Source organism: Nilaparvata lugens, chromosome 8 (genome assembly GCF_014356525.2).
Source record: "Nilaparvata lugens isolate BPH chromosome 8, ASM1435652v1, whole genome shotgun sequence".
NCBI classification, from domain to species: domain Eukaryota; kingdom Metazoa; phylum Arthropoda; class Insecta; order Hemiptera; family Delphacidae; genus Nilaparvata; species Nilaparvata lugens.
In genome coordinates this window covers 1,143,132-1,164,160 of record NC_052511.1, presented here as the reverse complement: position 1 = coordinate 1,164,160, position 21,029 = coordinate 1,143,132, and the positions used below count along the sequence as shown (strand labels likewise).

Below are 21,029 nucleotides of genomic sequence, written 5' to 3'. Positions count from 1 at the left end.
ACATAATCGGTATAAGTTGGCATAGCCTTGTCATGGACGGCCAATTCAAAATTTCTACGAGAACTTGGATCCAGCAATCTCAAGCCATGATAGAGGAATATTGAGTCTGACAAATCAATGAGTCGCAATCTCTTCAATGCATTGATTGAACTGCAAAACCCATCCAAAATCGCAATACAACCTGCCTTTGATTCTGATTTTATTGGACGAGATTCAAAAATTTGTTTGAAATAGGCATTGACTTGCTCCCGTGGATCATTATAGCGGGTCAATAATGCCTGCCAAATTATTTGATAATTGTTAGCCAATGGTGGCAAATGACGACAAATATTTGCTGCTTGTCCAGTAAGTCTACTTACAAGATATTGGACCCTCTGCTGATCGTTCAAATTCTTGTTGTCATGTACCAATGCCTTAAATAGTTCATAAAACATCGACCATTGAGTCTGGTTCCCATCAAATTTCGGAAGGTTGATTTTAGGCAACTCAAGTTCCAACTCATTAACCACTAATTCTGTCTTTTCATAATCCGAAATGGTCTGAGACACCTGAGGATACAAGATTGAAAATTGCTCAGTAACTTTTGGATCAGAGACATTTTTAGACAGGTCATAAATTCTTTGCAATCTGGCATACAATTGTTCCAGTTTAGCGCAATGCACCCTGATTTGTTTCTGTAATTTTTCCTCCATCTTGAACTCATACACAAAACAATTCAGCCCCGACAATACAAACAACAGACAATAAAACAAGAATGAGTTCAAAACTAGATGAAAGGAAGAATCACGAGTTAGTAAGTTATCAAAGATAAACTTTGATTATCAATTCACAAGATAAGCTATTGCTGAGAACAAAACTATATGATTAGATAATGTTCTTCCAACAACTCACAAACAAACAATAACTTGTTGAATTGAACAAACAAAATCATGCTGGTGATTAACCTTCACTAACATGTATAAAAAATGGACAATACAAATTCCAACAAACAAACAAATTCCTGAAAAAGAGCACAATGCACCTAGTTTCAGGAAACTACAATTTTAACTGAAATAAATTTAATTTCAGACAAATACAAATTGACAAGAAACCTTGCTCTTAGAACAAGGCTACAACAAACTTAAGTTGAGCATGGATCAGACCATTCTCAACATGCCAACATTGGACAAATACGAAACTGCTTAAATCCAATGTGTGTGAATTAATCAACAAAATACAAATTTAAATTCATCCTGGCTCGGCAGGAACATAAAATGTTCTGAACAAAGCTCAGGCTAGAGCTACAAGAGGACTGTAATTTACTATTCAAATAATCAAATACAAACAAGGGGCAATATTTAATCTTCAATTTGAGCCAGGTTATTTGTACAGTTAAACTCTGCATTAATGAACAATAAAAAAGAGCAAAAACTCACCAGATTTATTCCAATCTTGACTACTTGCCCTTTGAAGCCTTTATTAGGTGTTCTGGTCAGGTTCAGGGTGGGACGAAATCGGGGAATAGACAGGTTATTTGCTTATGGGCTGCCTTCTCGTTGATTCTGTGTTCAACTTGCAGGTCATACACTGTGTTTCGAACAAAGCTCAAATTGGATTCTTTATAAATTCAAATCCGATTCAAATTAATTCAATTCAATACTATTTACGCTGTTATATTCATAATTCACACACATGACACTCAAACAATTATTTACAAGAAATTTCCGATCGAAATTACATGACAAACACAATTTTGGTCTTGCAACAAGACAATGGGCTGACGAGACAAGACTGAAGCCTTTCAAAAAAATCCACAATGCCAAGCGGCAGGTCGGTCTGTGCCGGCGCAAACACAAGCCTGCTATTGGCAGAACTATAGTCTGGCATTCTGGCGCTAAAATTCGAATTCTCTGGCCAGACCACAGCCTCAATGTGACTCATTTTCTTTCGCTTGCTCATTACACTTGGAATTGTATGTTAAAGTACACCAAGGTTGAACTCGAATCGATCACTGATCATGATATTCATCTAATGTTTGAATCGGGAATGTGCAGTGGTGTTTCGTTTATTGGCAAGCATTATTGCAAAGCCAATAACAAACACATCCCTGATACATATGACCCCACAAAACCAAGTACCCCCAGGAGTTACATGATATGCATGCCAATTTCCCCCTCGCTCCACTTCATCAAATCCCACCTAGCAAATCATTCTCCAAGTATCAAACCAGTGAGAGTGGTCAAACTCTGACTAAAAAACTTATGAACACACTTTTTGATTGAGAGAGGTACATCGTTCATTACCTGAATTTGAAGATGTACCTTCTACTCGGTTTACATTTAACAAAAGTACATTGTGTCATTAGCTTTTCCCAATTGCCCTGGTTAAAGAACTACATTGAGTTCAATACCCATAATAGACAAGCCGCAAAATGTAAATTTGAAATCTTATTCTTTAAATGGATGTCAAATTTATGTTATGGAAAATCAATTCAGGGAAATCGGCAACAATGTAATGCTCAAATTATCACAGATGCCCAGCATCTAGATAAGTACATTTCAAATCCCCTATGTAAACGCTGGCAGATAATAAGTTTGGATGTGATTGCAGTTTTCTCACGCAAGCTGGAACTGAAAATGAATAAGCCCATCTATTCAGGTTTCTGTATCCTAGATTTGAGTGAACTACACATGTATGATTTTTTCTACTGTAAATTGCAAAAAATCATACCATGGCAACACATCCAGCTTTGTATGAGTGATACAAATAGCTTCCTCTTATGGTTAGAGACACCTGATGTCTACCAGTTGATAAGAGATAACTTGGAACTGTTTGACACCTCAAACTATCCAGTTGAGCACAAATGCTTTTCCAATGAGAGGAATATAGTTGTAGGGAAATTTAAGGATGAAACTTATTCAAATCCAATAAGATGTTTTTTAGGATTATGCGCGAAATTGTATTCATTTCTTGTAAATAATGAGAAGGAGGGAACTGTAAATAAGTGTCTAGCAAAAGGTGTGAAGACACATTTAAAAAAAATAGAAAACTTAGTTTTGACTTGTATAAGAAATGTTTGATTGAACGATGCCAACATATGGAAAAATGTAATATGTTGAGATCCTACAATCATAACATACATCAAATTGAATGTGCAAAGGTCTGTTTAAGCCCGTTCGATAACAAGCGCTTTATTGCAGAGAATGGAATCGATACTTTACCATTTGGTCACTACAGAATAGTAAACTGATTGCACAGATCAGTGTGTGTGTAACAGTGTAGTGATCAACACATCGAACTCTGTTTCAACTGTGTCTTCACACAAAGAAAAATGAGTAATAATAGAGCAAAATTAGCAGCAGAGCTTCACTCTGCTGCATGTGTAAATTACCCCACATGTAGATATGTGTTGAAGAATGAGAACGATTTATATCAATCTGATCTGATTGAGATGGGTAGCTTACCTAAATTCAATAAAGGATATCATTATATTTTAGTTGTTATTAATTGTTTTACTAAGTACACTTATTGTATACCTTTAAAGAATAAGACTGCAAAAAGTGTTTATAATGCACTCAAACCCATTATTCGTAAGAATAAACATATGTGTTTTTTCCAGACAGATGGAGGGAAGGAGTATTTCAATAAGCATGTGAAAGATTTGTAAGACAAGTATAATATCAAGCATTATTCTGTTTTTACTGATAAGATCATTTGTCACTGGAGCATTCACAGAGGCTACCGCGATGGATGTAGAGTTGTCACTGTCCACATCGGCTTTTCCATCAGCAATGCCATCTACTTCCAGGAACCTGAATCCCCCAGCTTTCAACAGATTTTGCATCTTGTATAAACCTTACAATAGACCAGGTGCTTGTAAGTGAAGAGCCGGTCGTCCTAGGTTTAAAGTGCTCGGTCCGGATGGCAAGTGGGAGTGAATGAGAGTGTGACATTGATCCTGCGTTGTTCTTGATAATGTCATAATCAGGAGGTTATTTTTTTGGGGTGGGAAGAGTATTATTTTTTTTCTTTCTCTTCTCCCTTGTTCTTCTTTTTGTATTTAGTTACAGTCATCAAAATTTCCTTTTAAGAATTTTTCTTTATTACAGCAGCTGCTTCCAGATACATTGGAATTTTAGTTTTATAACTCAGCACTATTCTCACCATAACCTTGAACCCTGTTTCATTTCTTCAGGGTAGGATACTGTTTACACTGACTCTCTATTCCGCAACTTTTCTTTCTCCCGGACATGATGGGATTGCACTGCTAGAATTACCCCAAAAAATAATTCCATATTTCAGAAAGGAGTGAAACAGGGCGAAATACACACTTTTAAGAGCCATCAAATCCAGAGAAGCCTCTAGGTTTCTGAGAACGAAAATTGCTGAATTAAGTTTGGTTTTCAGGCATTCCAGATGTGGTTTCCATGAAAGATCCGAGTCAATCACCACTCCAAGAACTCTTATACTACTTACAGAGTCTATATTATTGCATTCAATTTCCAAGCTACCCCCTTTAGTAGTTCGAAAAGTATTTCTTTTGTTTTTTCTTTATTCAGAATTAACATATTAGCAACTAACCATTTTTGTAATTCAATAAGTGCTGCTTTGCTCTCCAGTTGGGCATTGGGCTGACTATTGCTTTTTAGTATAATACTAACATCGTCTGCATATAAAACACTCTTTGCTAGTTCAAGGTAAGAAGGTAAGTCATTTATATAGATAACAAAAAGAAGGGGACCGAGTACTGATCCCTGGGGGACCCCACTTCTCGTTTTCATCCAATTAGAATGATACTCATAGCAGTGAGAATCAATATTACAACCTACTGGTACCTTTTATCGAAATATGAAAAGAACCATCTAAGGACAGCACCATCAAAACCATACAGTTGCAGCTTTTTCATCATAATCTCAACATTAACAAGGTCGAAACCTTTGGAGAGATCAGCTATCAAACATCATCTACAATTGAAAAGAGAGCATCGTTTATTGAAAAACCTGGCCGGAAACCAAATTGATCAGATGACAGTAAACCTATTCGATTTAAATACTCTCTCATTCTTCTAAGCACTGCATACTCGAAAATTTTAAGAAATACAGGCGTGTTAGCAATAGGTCTGCGGTTTTCTGGAATTTCTTTTTTGCCTTTTTTATGAGTAGGAATTATTTTTGACAATTTTAGTTTCGAGGGTACATAGCCCACAGTCATAGAACTACTAAAAATGAAAGTTAGTGGCTCCAAGATGTTTTCTGCTGATTTTTTAACCAAATAATTTGAAATATTAAAACAGTTGCAGGATTTTTTATTTTTCAAGGATTTAATTATCATATTTAATTCTCCACAACTCATGGGATTGAAGATTGAAAACCTCTTTGTACTTCCATGATTCATATTGAATACTGAACGATAATCATTTATACTATTTTTTCCCAGGAGTTCATTCTGTATTTTTAGTGGTGCATCAATGAAATAATTGTGCAGTATGTCAGCAGCCTCTTTTCCAGTTTTTAAATTCCTCATTTTATCAACAACGCACGTATCTGAGGTTGATCCTCGTTTTTTTTGCAGATTCAGACCTAACCAAATTCCAGATAGCTCTAGCTTGATTTGATGATTTTTTTATTTAAGCAGTAGCAGCCATTTTTTTAGCTGCTTTCAAAACTTTTTTAAATATGCTTTTGTAAATTCTGTAATAAATTTCTATGCTGAAGTATCTTTACCCTGTATTCGTATGTATATATACGAGAGAGTCACTTAGAGATGAGGTTTTAATTAGAAAACTCAGAGTTTACATTCTATCACTTGATATTCTAATGCCAGGAGTAATCCAGGGAATATGATCATTCTTTCTTGCACTGCTTACTGACTTCTCTGGGACTGAGCTATTACAATGGTTAATATAGGTACTCATAAAATTATCAAACATATCATCAACATTATTACAATCATATACGGAATGCCAGGTCTCTTTAGCAAGTCCATCATTCAAAGCACTAATCTTTGGTGGATCAATAACATGAAACATTTTTCTTTTCCCAAATTTTGGCTTATCATATTTTCCAGAATTAGATTTTGGTTTCTCAACTCTGAACTTGACGCTAATTCCCTCATGATCCGTGAAGGAACAGGAAATTATTTCACTGGAACACAGAGTTGGAGTATAATTTGATATAATCAATTTCTGTGGCTGTTACTCTTGTAATACGTGTCGGGCCATCTGACAATTTATTCAATTTGAATGTTAATAATAGATTCTTAAATAGATTTTTATTTTTACCTTCTCCACAAAAATCGACATTGAAGTCACCGGAAAGACAAACCAACTTCCCCCTCTCTCTCATGACTCTAGAAAGAACCAACCTGAGAAGCTCAATGAATACTTCAAAATCTGAATTTGGGTTCGATAAATGTTCAAGAATACAATTCTTTGAGACATCATATTCAATTTGAGCTCTACTGCCGAGATTTCGAAATTACTTTCTTCTGCCAATGATATGAGATCTTCTCTACTCTTAGAATATTTAACTGATTCTTCTCGTGTAAATATACAAGAACCTCCTCGAATTTTGTTTTTTCTGCAATATTGTGACTCAAGTCTGTAACCAGGCAATGATAAAACGTCTAATTCACACTCAGTAAGCCAGTGCTCTGTCAAACACAAGACATCAATATTTGAATTCTTATTTGACAGAAGTATTTCAAGATCTAGTTCAGCATTCAAGAGGCCCTGACAATTCACATGGAAAACTTCACAGCCTATAAAAAATCGCTATTTGACAGTACTGAAATATCTCTACCTTCCTGTATCATGCTTGTATCTTCAATTCCATGGTTTTAGAGCTGCCTATTAGATGCTCTCTAATCAATTTTCTGAGTTTTGGCTTGCCTCTATTCTTATTCAAATGCAACCCGTGGCGAGTATAGTCAGCTATTTCAAATTTTGAGAGTTCAAGTATTCCCAAGTCATTAATATGAGAAATCCGTTCAGTAAGCCATTTATTCAATTTTCCAACATTCACATTCATGAGTGATCTATCGTATCGATAGGGAACAGTCGAAATTGATACCCTGGTTTTCTTAGACGTCTCTATGATTGGTTGCAGATCCAGTTCAGTGGGCTGTACTGGGTGACTGGGTGACTGTCTTGAAATCACCTCCTGGTCTTGCAACTACTGTTACTTCAAAGCCGTCATTCTCGAATTCGCGATTCAAATCCCAGCCTAGATTTCGTCCATGACTATCTGCTAACACTAACACTCTTTTTTTACGTTTCATTTTTCGTGCTTTTTCTTTTATGCGTTTATTAGTACTACTTGTCATGACTGTCATTTTTCATAATCATTTAGGATGTCGAATGAGTTTTTCGCTACAGGAATGGAAGAGATTAATGTATTATTTGATATCGTATCACCTGGCATAAAAAAATTCTTTAGATCCCGGAGCTCAATTTCTATACATTTCTTCTCACTTTTCAGGGCAGTGTTTTCAATTCTTTGAGACATCATATTCAATTTGAGCTCTACTGCCGAGATTTCGAAATTACTTTCTTCTGCCAATGATATGAGAGCTTCCAAAACCTCTATACTAATTTTCATTTTATCTAATATAGTAGTATTTTCCATCAACGTCTTATCTGTTTCAATAGCATGTTCTATTGCATCATTCCATTGCTGTTTCAAAGTTGCCATTTTATCCATCAAGTCACTGATTTCCTTTCGCAGTGATACCACTGTCAAGTCTTCATCGTTACGCATAGCACTAGAAAACGAATATGCTGGATAACTCGTATTTATAGGGGTGCTGCACGAGTTGGTTTTATTTAGGACTTCAGGATCAGCTGATGCTATCACTTCAAAATTGTCAACAGGTGAATTAATAGATACGTCAAAAGCAGCAACATTATTATCATGAACAGTAGTTTCATTCAGCGATAACAAGCTATTATCAGTAGTCGATAAATCAGTGGCTTTCGGTAAATGATCATGTTTCAATTTATCACTAGTCAAGAGAAGAAAATCCGGATTTGTTTTCAAAGAAATACCACATCGCCAAACTATAGTACTTCCATCGGGTGATGTTCTGTCCATTCTGAATTTATAATTCTGATATAAAACTGCGGGATTTCCCCTACTAGTAGTGGTTTGTTTCAATTTCATAGTTGAACGTAATACAATTCAATACTATAGATAATAGGCTATCAAATTTATCAACCAGTTAATATTCTACAGTAAAATAAGGAAAGTTATTTTTACATTAAAAGTAGGGGGGGGGCAATTAAATACACCAATTAAGAACCGATATGTATGTTAGGCTATTTACCGACAGTTTTGTTATTATGGGATTATCACTTCAGATATATTTTTAACTTGAAAATTAATTAATTTAATATTCAACCAATTTATTAATTATTTAATTTTTGTGTCTGTAACTAACCCAAGAAAGATATTTTGAGATATGAGATTTGACAGAAAATTATTGTTATTTCCAGGAAAGAAATGGCCTATTATAATATTAAGTTTATTGATTAATTATATTTTCAATTTGAATTAGACAGTCCGATCAATATCAATCTAAGGTAGCCTAATAGAAAACTTTTACAGTTTACATATTTAAAATATCTATATTAAAAAAACAGGCATAAAAAACAAAAACCCTGGCAGCAAGGCGGTCCTCCACCCTGCTCACAAGCTGATGCAGGGCTGTTTCACAGGACTTGCCAGGCTGATAAGCATGCTGATTCCTGTGGAGGGGAGTGTCTGAAAGCACTCCCTTCCTTAGATGTCTTTCCACCAGTCTTTCCAGCGTCTTCAAGAGAAACGATGTGAGATTGATGGGACGAAATGATTTTGCAGTTGAGTAGTCTGCTCTTCCTCTCTTTGGAATGAAGACCACTCTACTGAGGCACCAGGCTTGAGGGATGTACCCATAGGCCAGAATTGCTCTAAAAAGTTCACACAAGAGAGCTAGTAGAGCTTCTGGTCCTTGCTGCAGCATATCTGATATTATGCCATCCCCCCCCCCAGGAGAATTGAAGGGGCCAAACTTGGATATGGCCCATTTAACTTTGGAGTGTGACAATTCGCCTAGCTAAAGTCCAGCTTCCACGATCAGCTCTTGGCCATGACCTCATTTCGCTGTTGCCAGACATGCCTGAGCAATCACTCTCGAAGGTACAATCTGGAAAGTGAGTCTCAAGAAGAAGTTTGAGACTCACATCAATTCCAGTGGTATATTGTCCCCCTGGTGACCTAAGAGTTCCCAAGAGGCCAATTGGGCTTGAAGCTAAAACACGCTGCAGTTTCGCTGCTGCACTGAGACCTCTGTGTTTACCTCTTGTGTAAATTGTCTCCAAGAGTTTTCTTTAGCTTTCTTCATTGCAAGGCTGTATTCTGTGAGTGCCCTATGGTATGGCTCCCAAATACGGCTCCGTTTGCAATGGTTATGAAGCTTCCTTATGGCCGCCCTTTTGCGGTCAAGGTCAGCAGTCCACCACTTAGTATTGGTGTGACTCTTTCCCCGCCGTAATGGGCAACTGTCCTGAAAGCAGCTCATGATTGCATTCTGAAGGTCAGAAGCAATTTGATCAATGTCTGCAAATCAGGTAACCCTCTTGCCCAATGACCCAAGTTGAGACAGAAGATCAGACTAATAGAGTGACCCATCTGTTTTCCTCGGATTCCGATAGCAGGACGAGCCACCCTCGCTTTGCAGACAGAGAGGCCTCATGACCTCTGACGTCATGACGTCTGATCACAGGTATGTCTGTTTCGACATGCAAAGCGAGGGCGGCTCTTCCTTAATTATATTAAGTTATAATTTTATTGTTTTGGCATTTGCTTAAAATTCATGTACGAGTAAAAATAAAAGTGAATTGTTGAGAATAAAAATTCTATTCAATAAAACTAATATTTATATAGGAAATAGAAAAGGGTCTGTCAAAATATCAGTTTTGATCAGTCTTGTAAACCGAATCTATTTGTAAAATCTATTGAATTGTTCGAAAAGCTGAGTAAGTTTTCATATATTCAGTCAATTACATGAAAATAAAAAGAGCCTACTTTAAATCTTAGTTGGGAACATTCCTCATTGGAGAGTCACGAAACCTAAACCATAACCATTTCAAGTTTGAGTTTTCAAACATTCTGTATTATTTACCTTTTCAAAAGTTTAGGTATTCTGTTACCTATTTTTCTGTGAGCAGTAGCAAATTCCTTGGGCATGGTGCTACTTAAGCTGAGACCACACCAAAAACAATATAGCCTATGTATATTTCAAAGATCTATGTTCTTATATTTAAGATTTCCAAATTTGGAATCAAAAGCTTTATTAAATTTTCTAGATGAATAAATTGGTGTGAATATGAATTTTTACATAACCTAAATATTTGAACTACTTATGAGACTAAATTTAGAAAATTGAAGAAGTTGTTTCTGCCTTCTTCTTCAAAATAATATTGTTTTTCTGAGCTTCATCCGATATATAAACAAAGATCTTAGTTAAGAAACTCATCATGGAACAAAAATTCAAAAAGTTCGGACAAACACTGCTTTCTAAAAATAATGTTCGCTCTCCAAGAAACGTGTTTCTAAAATATGTTCTTAGTGTTGACTCAGCTTTACAGCAACTCATCAATAGAAACTATCTAAAATATTCACGAAATTATTTATTCGTCTGTGAATATCTGAATAAAATCTATGCAAAAATTTTATAGTTGATAATTTTTTCTTAAATACAAGAAAAGAAACTAGTTTTCCTACTAATCCTAGCATTAAACATTTTTATAGATCTAGAACAAGATATCGAACTATTGAACAGGCATACCTGGCAAAGCCTTTACTTATTTCGTAGCATAAGGAATGAACAGGGTCCTCCAGACTGCATAATTCTTAATTTCATCCGGTTTTTTCCATTAATGAATCACAGATAATATGATATACCGGTTATCTATGTTGTTTCAAAGTTTGTATTAAAGAGGATATAAGGACTTATTCACATCAATATTGCCAAATTTATATAGTGAGATTCTCTTCAGCCCTCCAAGTAACATCAATTTTGAATTGTTGTGTTTGAATTGAAACTACTGTATCACTTCATCAAGTCATCAAATGACGATGTCTTTCTATTCTGAGGGGCCCAATTCAAACAATGCGATCAAATGAAAAACTCAATTGAGATTTTCAAAGTAAGATATAAATTAATATAATACAAAATAGAAATTCAAACAATTACAAAATCAAAACACTTGTAAGGCTGGCCAATAACGATAGAACATGCATATCATGCATGTTCATCATCAGCAAGAGGCTTGTAACATAAAATAAACAACCAACAACGATAAATAAACCACTGGAAAATAACAAATTAAAATTATAGAGAAAAAATATAACCTCAAGTAGTGCAATAAACAAAACAGAAAAAATTGGATATACAAAAACCCGAACTCAACAAATTACTGGAAGCGTTTTGCTGTGATTACAAACAATGTATTACGACTGTGTATCATGCATGTTCTACAGTAAGTGGCCAGCCTGAGGAACCATTTGTACATAGTTAGAAGTTGCTAATATCACATAAATGGAAACATAATGAACTTTAAAATAAAAATAAAATTTTTGAATGAAAAAAGTGAGCCTTATTTCTGCTTATCATTCAGTTGATGGTGACAGTTTAAAGTGAATCTCACTACAGAACCATGGACAGATCTGTAGCTAACTACAGGGTTGTTACCTATTTGGTGGCGTAGAGAAACGGCAGCGTGGGATAGTTGAGAACGAGTGGCAGCGACTGGAAGTCGCACAAGTTGACTGTGGTCTGATTGGTGCCGTCCTGCGCTGCGACCGCCGCATGCTTCTTGAAGTGCCTCTGCTGGCCGCTGGGCTCAACGCAGGCGGCGGCATGCGATTGCGGCTGCGTCTTCACTTGCGGTGGCTGCGGCGCATGCTGCGCCTGCTTGTGCGATTCAAGATGGCCGCGACACACAAAGTCCTTGGGGCAGACGTCGCAGCGGAAGGGACGTTCGCGTGGCACCCGCCCCTTCTCATGCGAGCGACGGTGGAACAGGAGGTTGCCCTTCAAATAAAATAAAACAATATTATTAACAACAACAGAATACATTTATTATTTAATTTTTGTAATCTGAAGTCTGCAAAACTTGTGCACAGGGAGGAATTTCAAATATCACATGAATAAAAAACATAATGAACTTTCTAAGAAAAACAAAACTTTTGATTAAAAATAAAAAGTCAGCTGCAGACTGCAGAGATAGGCTACTACAGAATTTCCACAGTCAAAGAATGGTTCGATATATTAAATATCATGTGATAGAATAATTTTAAATATATATAATAATTTGTACTGAAGTCAGAAATGAGATAGAGTGAGTAGAGGAATTTATTTACTCCAGAAAATAATATTAAAAGATATTCTTATGTGGGGTTGCGTCTCAGAAGGTGTCAAGTTTGAATAACAGTTGAAATTGGTATGGAATGAACCAAAATTTTATTGAATGTTGAAAAAGATGCAGTAGGTAATCCAGATGAGAATCCGGGTTGAAATCATATTTTTCTAGCATATTTTTCAAGCGGACAAAATTTTATTCATTAACACGCTCAGTAACAACTATTAACATTTTGTAACTACTAATACATCATAAAAAGTAGAATATACAATGTATGAATAATCTGTATATATAATAAGGGACGATAGGATGTGTTTGTAAGTCAGTGGCCAATTTTGAAAATTTGTAAGTAGTAAGTAGTCAAGATTTGTTTGTACAATTTCAAGAGAACGGCCATGATTAGGAATACCAAAATTAGCTACCATGACTTTCTCAAATATTGAATTTATGCGCCTCAAGTCTGAATTTCATTTTTCTTATTAGATTTTTCACAATATTAACGTTCAAAATTTCAAAGTCTTCAGGCCTTTCATTGAAAAATCTCGTGTTCAAGACTAACAATGATGCAAGCTATAAAATTCTGCCTTTTTTATCTAAATTGCGCATTTCATTAACAATCAACTTTGTGGTGTAGTGTTTTGTGCACTGCACTTCTACACAGGAATCCTGTATTTAAATCCCGGTCGGAAGCATAATTTTCTAACAATTCACGATGTTAGTATTGTAATTACATTCCATTGTTAAACATTTTAAAGGAAGATTAACAAATTAACTTGAAAAATGTCCCGTACTGTACTGTATACAAGAATTAAGATAACAATCATAAATGAATTAGAAAATGGAAGAACAAAAAATATTATACTTAACGCAGTAAAAGACAATAATTTTTAATATTGTAGTAGCATTTAATTTACCTTTCAATTGGTAAAATTACGAGCACAGCAAAGTAATACCGTTGCGAAACACTGGTATGTACTAGTGAATACCACTAGATCAAAATAATAAAAAAGTGAAATCAACGTGGAAAACCTGTGGCATTCTATGGCTTCAGTTGTCAGTTTATTTTAACTCTCGACAGAAACATGATTCATAAAAAAATACTCCATACAATAACTTATTGAAAGTATCCGGTAGCAATTATTCAGTTCAGTAATTGGGCGTGAGTAATTTATAGAATAATTGAATAGAAAGACTATCTCAATGAATTTATTAATACTGATTGATTTTTATAATAAATTATAGATAAGATGACCATTTGATATTATCCTGGAAATTGAATGAATGAATATTCAGTTGGGGGCCTACTACCTATCAAAACACATCGAACACAAAAAAATCTCAAAAATAAAGTGTTTCCAAGTACACTTTGGTTTCCCAACAATCAATGACTGGAGCTAATCAGAATCTGTTTATTCGACAGAGGCTGGCTCAAACAGCACTCTGGTTTGTGGACTGTATCAATTAGATCGAGAACCTTTTGGGGTTGTCTGGCGTCGGGTAGCAAGTTGAACAATTTAAATGGCTAAGTGCACAATAACATAGGCCTACCTTCATGTCCAAATCCTCCTTGCTTCTAGGATCCCGGGTCCAGATCACTATACGAGACGAGACGACACTTGCAATAAATCACAATAAATCAATAGATCACTTTGCAAAAATCGACATTACGAGAAGTGAGCTGTTCGATTGGCTCGCAAACGGCAACTGGCGGCGATTATACTATGCGCATCACCCTTCAATTGCCCCCTCCACAACCCAACGCCAGACAACAAAGGACGTTATTCATATAACGTCCGAACATTCCGCCCACCTTGGAAGAACTTCCAATAACAAAAAAAAAAAACACACCTATAACGAACCTTACTAGGGAAACTAGGAAAAAAAAGGAAAATATCTTCACTCCTCAGGGGCCATTGAGGAGACTCAATGAGGAAACTGGGAAATAGAGTCAATTCTGCAAGGCAAGAATATTGTTCGATTCATCAAGGCTAGATGAATAAGCTGGCTGAGACACGAGGAAAGAATGACTGAGAACAGTATGTAAAAAGTCATGTTAAATGAAAAATTAGATGCAGCAAGAAGAAGAGGAAGGCCAAGAGTAGCCTACGATGGGAGCAGGATGTGGAGGAGGACTTGAGAGCGATGGGAGTCAGGGAGGCTGGAGGAGGAAGGGGGAAGAAAGAGATATTAGAGGATTGTCTCTTTTCTGTATAGGGCTACTTATGTTGAAACATGTTGTGATAAAATAATTCAAAAAAGGGTACTGAGATTTTCATTTCTATTTATATTGGAGGATGATTGTGGAGGAGGCCATAGCCCACATCGGGCTGACTAGCGCCAGGATAAGTGAGTTACATGAGAACAAGTAGTTTTGCACCAATCACGTAACATGGAACAATTTACCACTGGAACTGGAACAACTTACCAAGTTGCCAGAACAAACCCATTGTTGAAAGTTAGTTACCTTCATGGGAAACGCCTTGCCGCAGACGTCGCAGACAAAGGGCTTGTCACCGGAGTGACTGTCCATGTGCAGGATGAGCTGCTGCTTGTCGGTGAATGGCTTCGAGCACACGTTGCAGTTCAGGTTGGTTTGCATCACGTGCTGCTTGCTGTGCTTCGTCAGGTGCTCCTTCCGCGTAAACACCTGTTCACAAATTTTATGCAAATTAAATGTTGATATAATAATTCATACAACAATTATTAATATTTCAAAAATATAATTATCCAAAATACAAGTATTATTAGTCAAAAGTATACAGATAGCTTTTCCAAATTTGGTTCAACTAGAATGCTTTAATTTTAAAGTGATCCGCGCCAAATAGTTTTTTTTCGTTTTTTGTTTCAAAATGAAGTGCCAACTCAAATGTACTTCTACATCATCTATGTGCCAAATAATTTTCTGTTAGTTCTAAATGCGCTGTATTTATCTCCAGTATATAATCACAGAGTGGACAGCCAGCCACACTAATGGCTCCACCTGGCATCTCTAATACATTATTTTATATGGAAGCTGAAAATTATTTTCTTGATATTAAAAATATTGATATTTACACTGAAAGTGACATTGAGCCTCTAAAACTGATACATTAACTTGCTCTCTTTATCAAATAATTTGGATCTTTGTTTAATAATAAACACGAATAATTTCATTTTCTGTTTGTCGTGGAGGTGATATTGTGATAGTAATCCATATTGAATATAGATTCAAGATTCGTTTTATTAATCATCAGGCTACAATTATAGCATTAGGCGAGTCATAATAATTATATACATTTTGAAAGTACACACAATTTGATAGAAAATCATACATGATAAAGCATATTTATATTACATTCAAGTTAGGTATTTAGATATTCCTCAAGTAACTAAAAGGCATTATTTTTCAGATAACTGTACATAACTTTCTTAAATTTGTATGAAGGCAGATTCCTGGTTGTTTGAGACAGTTTATTATACAATATACACTGTTGGAAAGTATGGCTTCTCATAGTTTCAGTAAGTCTCATTTGTGGTGCTACAATGTCTCTACTGTTCCTGGTATTACCTATATGCATGGAAGTCTTCATGAATGGAAATTTTTTCTGAGTTTTCCTTGACGTAAATTAAATTGTAATAAATGAAGAGATGGAAGGGTTGGTATACCCAAATTAGGGAAATGTGGCCTGCATGAATCTCTCTGTGTTAGTCTTAGGATAGCTCTAAGAGCCTTTTTTGCCATAGGAACACTGTTTTTGAATGAACGGAATTACCCAATAGACGCACACCATAACTCAAATGTGAGTGGAAGAGCCCAAAATAGGTCAATATGAGTGTATCTAAATTCACGCAATTTCTCAGTTTTCTCAATAAATAGATTATTCGAGATAATTTTTTTGAAATGTGCTCAATATGTGTGTCCCAGTTCAGCTTGTAGTCCATATGAGGTCCAAGAAGTTTGACCGGTTTAATCAGACCATTACTCAGCTTGTCTTTGAGGGAGAAAAACAATATCTCAGTTTTATCTTCATTCAATTTCAGTCCATTGGCCACATACCAAGTCCTGGCCGTGGACAGAGCATTGTCAAGTTCATTTTGTACTCTTTCTATCAATGGGTCTGTAGCAACCATAGTCGTGTCATCAGCATATAATACACTTAAATACGGAACATTATAGGTGACGTCGTTTACGAAGACCAAACAGAAATGGCCCCAAAACTGAGCCCTGTGGTACCCCCGCAGTTACATTAATAATTTCCGAAGAGGAGTTACCGATCACAACCATTATAAAGACTTAAAAGTTCTCACAGCTACAAAAAGTGTATTATACTGTAATGGAGAACCGGTTTCGGTTGCTACACCATTGGAAATGTATGGCAAAAGTTTACTAGAAATTGACAATGGTGTAACAACTGACACCAGTATTTCGTTATTTTATAGTACTTTACGTAACACGTCCGGTAACGATAATTTACCGCATAAGTATCAAGACTTAAAAGTTCTCGCAGCTACAAAAAGTGTATTATACTGTAATGGAGAACCGGTTTTGGTTGCTACACCATTGGAAATGTATGGCAAAAGTTTACTAGAAATTGACAATGGTGTGACAACTGACACCAGTATTTCATTATTTTATAGTACTTTACGTGAAAAGTCCGGTAACGATAATTTACCGCATAAGTATGATTGTTTCTGCCCGAAACGTAGTTGAGGGTAGAATTATCATACGAATGCGGTAAATACGTTACCGTACAAGTTACGTACAATATTTTTTGTCATACTTATCTGGGAAAGATTAATATTGCTGAGAAACAGAAACCATTACCTGCTGCTGTTCGAGCTACGGTACTGCATTCTATGAACATGACCTAGTCCGTAGCGCCTAGTTCATAACAGACAGACCCTTTGAGCTCAAATAAAATAATAACGGCCTAAATTATAAGATTTCAGATGAGTTCTTATAACTTAAAAATCCTTAAATGAGTTCTTCAATTATTTGAATTAGTATATTGATTACTCAGATGTTATTAGGACTCAGTATAATCCTAACATACTCGACTGTAAAGAGAACATATTATTATGATCTCTTTACAGTATAGTATGCTGTAATGAAAATCACATGTTTTCTAATTCTGCAAACAGCTGTTTACCAGCTTGATTTAATGCATGGAAAACAGATGCAATTGAGTAAGTATGACAAAAATAAATTTGTGGTTGAGAAATTCAGTTTTTAGGTACTCAATTTGAATTTCACAAATAAAATTTTGTCATACTCAATTGCAGCTGTTTTCCATGCATCAAATCAAGCCGGTAAACAGCTGTTTTCAGAAAAAGAAAACATGTGATTTTCATTACAGCATACTATACTGTAAAGAGATCATATGTTCTCTTTACAGTCGAGTATGTTAGGACTCTACTGAGTCCTAATAACATCTGAGTAATTATAATAACTCAAATAATTAAAGAACTCATTTAAGGAGTTTCAAGTTATAAGAACTCATCTGAAATCTAATAATTTAGGCCTTTATTATTTTATTTGAGTTCGAAGGGTCTGTCTATGAACTAGGCGCTACGGGCTAGGCCATGTTCATAGAATGTAGTAGCTCGAGCAGCAGCAGGTAATGGTTCCTGTTTCTCAGCAATATTATCTTTCTCAGATAAGTATGACAAAAATATTGTATGATAACGTATTTACCGCATTCGTATGATAATTCAGAAACAATCATACTTATGCGGTAAATTATCGTTACCGGACTTGTTACATAAAGTACTATTACATGCTACTATAATAAAAAAGACCATGAGTCTTAGAAAGGTACCGTATCTAATCTAAAAATATTTTTCAACCTCGAGTATTGTTATGTTATTTACTCAAGTCTGTTGGCCTACTTACAGCATACTGTCGTGAGATTCACTGTAAATTGTCAGCATTCCTGAAGCCAAGTTCCACTCCGGCAATTTGCCATATCACAACAAAACGACGAGCTGCGCTAGCTTGGTGAGCGAATTTTACAACTTTGTCATATATTGTTTCCATTTAGGCGCTTACTGCATGAAAGTGGGTGCAGTGAAAACGTAGACGCTAACTTAGCACTAACGTGAGATTTTGATCTAGAGACCTTGAGCACTATTAAAAAAATCTGGTGTGGCGCACTCACTCAACTCTCCTTGCCGTTATGAAAATTGATCAACTGACGCTAGTGTTCACGCGCATCTCAAGTCTACTGTTCAAAGATCTAAGCCAGCTGGTGACAGGACAATAACGCTGCAGACACATGAAGTCTGCTATCTCTTCATAGTGGATGATTTAATAGAATCAACACTTGCCAACAGTTTACACATTGAATAATCTTATTTTCTCGAACTTCGAGCTTATTTTCAATTTTAGGTGAAAATGTTACTGAACATTAATCGTAGAGATTTTCATGCTCAATCTTTTCCACTTTAATTTTTTTGTTAAATTGTATCTGAAGCCTGATAATTGGGAATCTGAAATCAAACTTTGCATAGATGGGGCGGAGCTCCTGGAATTTTTACAGATATGAGACTTGTGGCAGTTGATAGAGCTTATCAATGGCTTTTCTAGGTATGAATTTGATCAAAATCGTTGGAGCCTTTATCGAGAAAATCACAAAAAACCTGTTTTTGACAACATTTTCGCCATTTTAGCCGCCATCTTGAATCGCATTTGATCGAAACTGTTCGTGTCGGATCCTTATAGAGGAAGGACCTCAAGTTCCAAATTTCAAGTCATTCCGTATATTAGGAGATGAGATATCGTATATACAGACGCACATACACTCATATACACACTCACACACAGGCCAATACTCAAAAACCACTTTTTTGGACTCAGACCTTGAAACGTAAAGAAATTTAGAAATTGGGGTACCTTAATTTTTTTCGGAAAGCAATACTTTCCTTACCTATGGTAATAGGGCAAGGAAAGTAATAAATAAAAGTGACCAACCCACTTATTTTTGTTTTTTTTTCGGAAATCTGACTTACGCATACAGTTTTTGGAGCTGGATCCAAATCCAGAAACTTTCTATTTCTACGAGGGTAGGCTGATAAGTAATGCACACATGCTTGTAGAGCACAAACCAAATAACCCCCAGAAGCGAGCCTGGTGGCATGTGGAAGTTCTATTTCTCCTCTACACGGCTGTGTAGTTTGAAGGTGTTGTGTTCATCCAGTTTGGTTTGGTTAGTGAAAGAATGGCGTCGTGTTCTGGTGTTATGTCAACGCGAATTAAACAACGTGCTGTTATCGAATTTGTGACTGCTGAGTAAGTGAATCCCGATGAAATTCATCGTCGTTTAAAGGTTATTTAATTCTTGATTCTTCTCAATAATGATCTATGAAGTCGTCTCCTTCCTAACGGTAGCACTTCAAATTGTTCCCAGCATTCCAATCGACGCTGTTTATTCTCGTCTGTCAGACGGCGTGGTACCCATCGTGCACAGATTTTATGGTATCCCAATTGTTCAATAATGAGGCCGACATGTTACTTGGATATTCCAACTTGGTTTGCGATATGCTGTTGAGTGATTCGCCGGTCATTTTGAATCAAGTCTTCGACGAGTTTATGATGATTATCGTCTGTGGCAGTGATTGGACGTACGTTGGGTGTTTCATCAATAATTGAGGCTTTTCCAGGTTGGCAATCTCGAAATTTTATAACCCATCGATTCACGGTAGACCTATCAACAGTATCGTCACAATAAACAGCCTTTAAATGACGATGAATCTCACTAGGATTCACTTTCTCAGCAGTTAAAAATTCGATAACAGCGCGTTGTTTAATTCGCGTTGACATAACACCAGAACACGACGCCATACTTTTACTAATCAAACCAAACTGGATGAGCACAACGCCTTCAAACTGCGCAGCCGTGTAGAGGAGAAGTAGTACTTCTACATGCCACCAGGCGTGCTTCTGAAGTTTATTTAGTTTGTGCTCTACAAGCATGTGTGCATTAGTTATCAGCCTACCCTCGTATTTATAGGGAAGTTAGAATTTGATAGAAAAAGAGATGAGTAATCAATTGTGAAATATGAATCGGCAACACCTTGGGCTGGCGCAAGGAACAGCCGACTTGTGGACCGTTTCCATCATTACAAGTTCCCATCATTCAATCTCTAGTCATGTTGCGGCGCTGAATCTGAGGTAATGGAGACGAGGCTTGCAATAACATAACAGCTTTCCATTCAACCAATGCAGACACGCTGAAGTAAATCTCAATAAAACGTTCACTTGAGTGTAAAGAGAGCATAAGCAAGAGTAGTGCTCCAGCAGATCATCAACTTCAATTCAATAATCATCTTATAAATTTTGAAGAATGCAGTCGTATCTATTCATTTGTATGCATTTTAGTTAGTCAATTGACAGTATAGTCTTTAAGGTATTTTTTATAATTTCATTACAATAATAATCGTATTGGTGTTCGGTAAAAATATTGAAGATTGAAGAATCTACAAGTGGATGAAATAATAACAAAGTTGGGCTTCATTAAATATCAAGTTAGGCTACATTTATAGAGTAAGTCAACACCACCTTTGATCTAGCACTCAAATTTATTTATTCATAAATTACTAAGATAGTTTGAATATATGAATGATAAATTAAAATAATAAACTGAGATTGAAAATAAATAAGGGATCCCACTAA

The 21,029-nt window shown here is 36.0% G+C and overlaps 1 protein-coding gene across 4 annotated transcripts in view; it reads right to left on the bottom strand.

Annotated features, from left to right (window-relative positions):
* Positions 1-21,029, bottom strand: part of LOC111045814 (gastrula zinc finger protein XlCGF49.1) — a 138,539-nt gene that overhangs the window by 104,011 nt on the left and 13,499 nt on the right. For 3 of the 4 annotated variants that reach the window (XR_005571938.1, XM_039433699.1, XM_039433700.1), the window contains exons 3-4: positions 14,844-15,026; positions 11,710-12,051 (exon numbers count right to left, since the gene is read on the bottom strand). Coding sequence is in view for 3 of the 4 variants with exons in the window: in XM_039433699.1 (XP_039289633.1) it covers positions 11,710-12,051; positions 14,844-15,026 (525 nt within the window). In the remaining variant the exon portion in view is untranslated. Of the gene's footprint in view, positions 1-1,829; positions 12,052-14,843; positions 15,027-21,029 lie in introns of those variants that run through there. The other variant, XM_039433701.1, reaches the window with a different exon arrangement.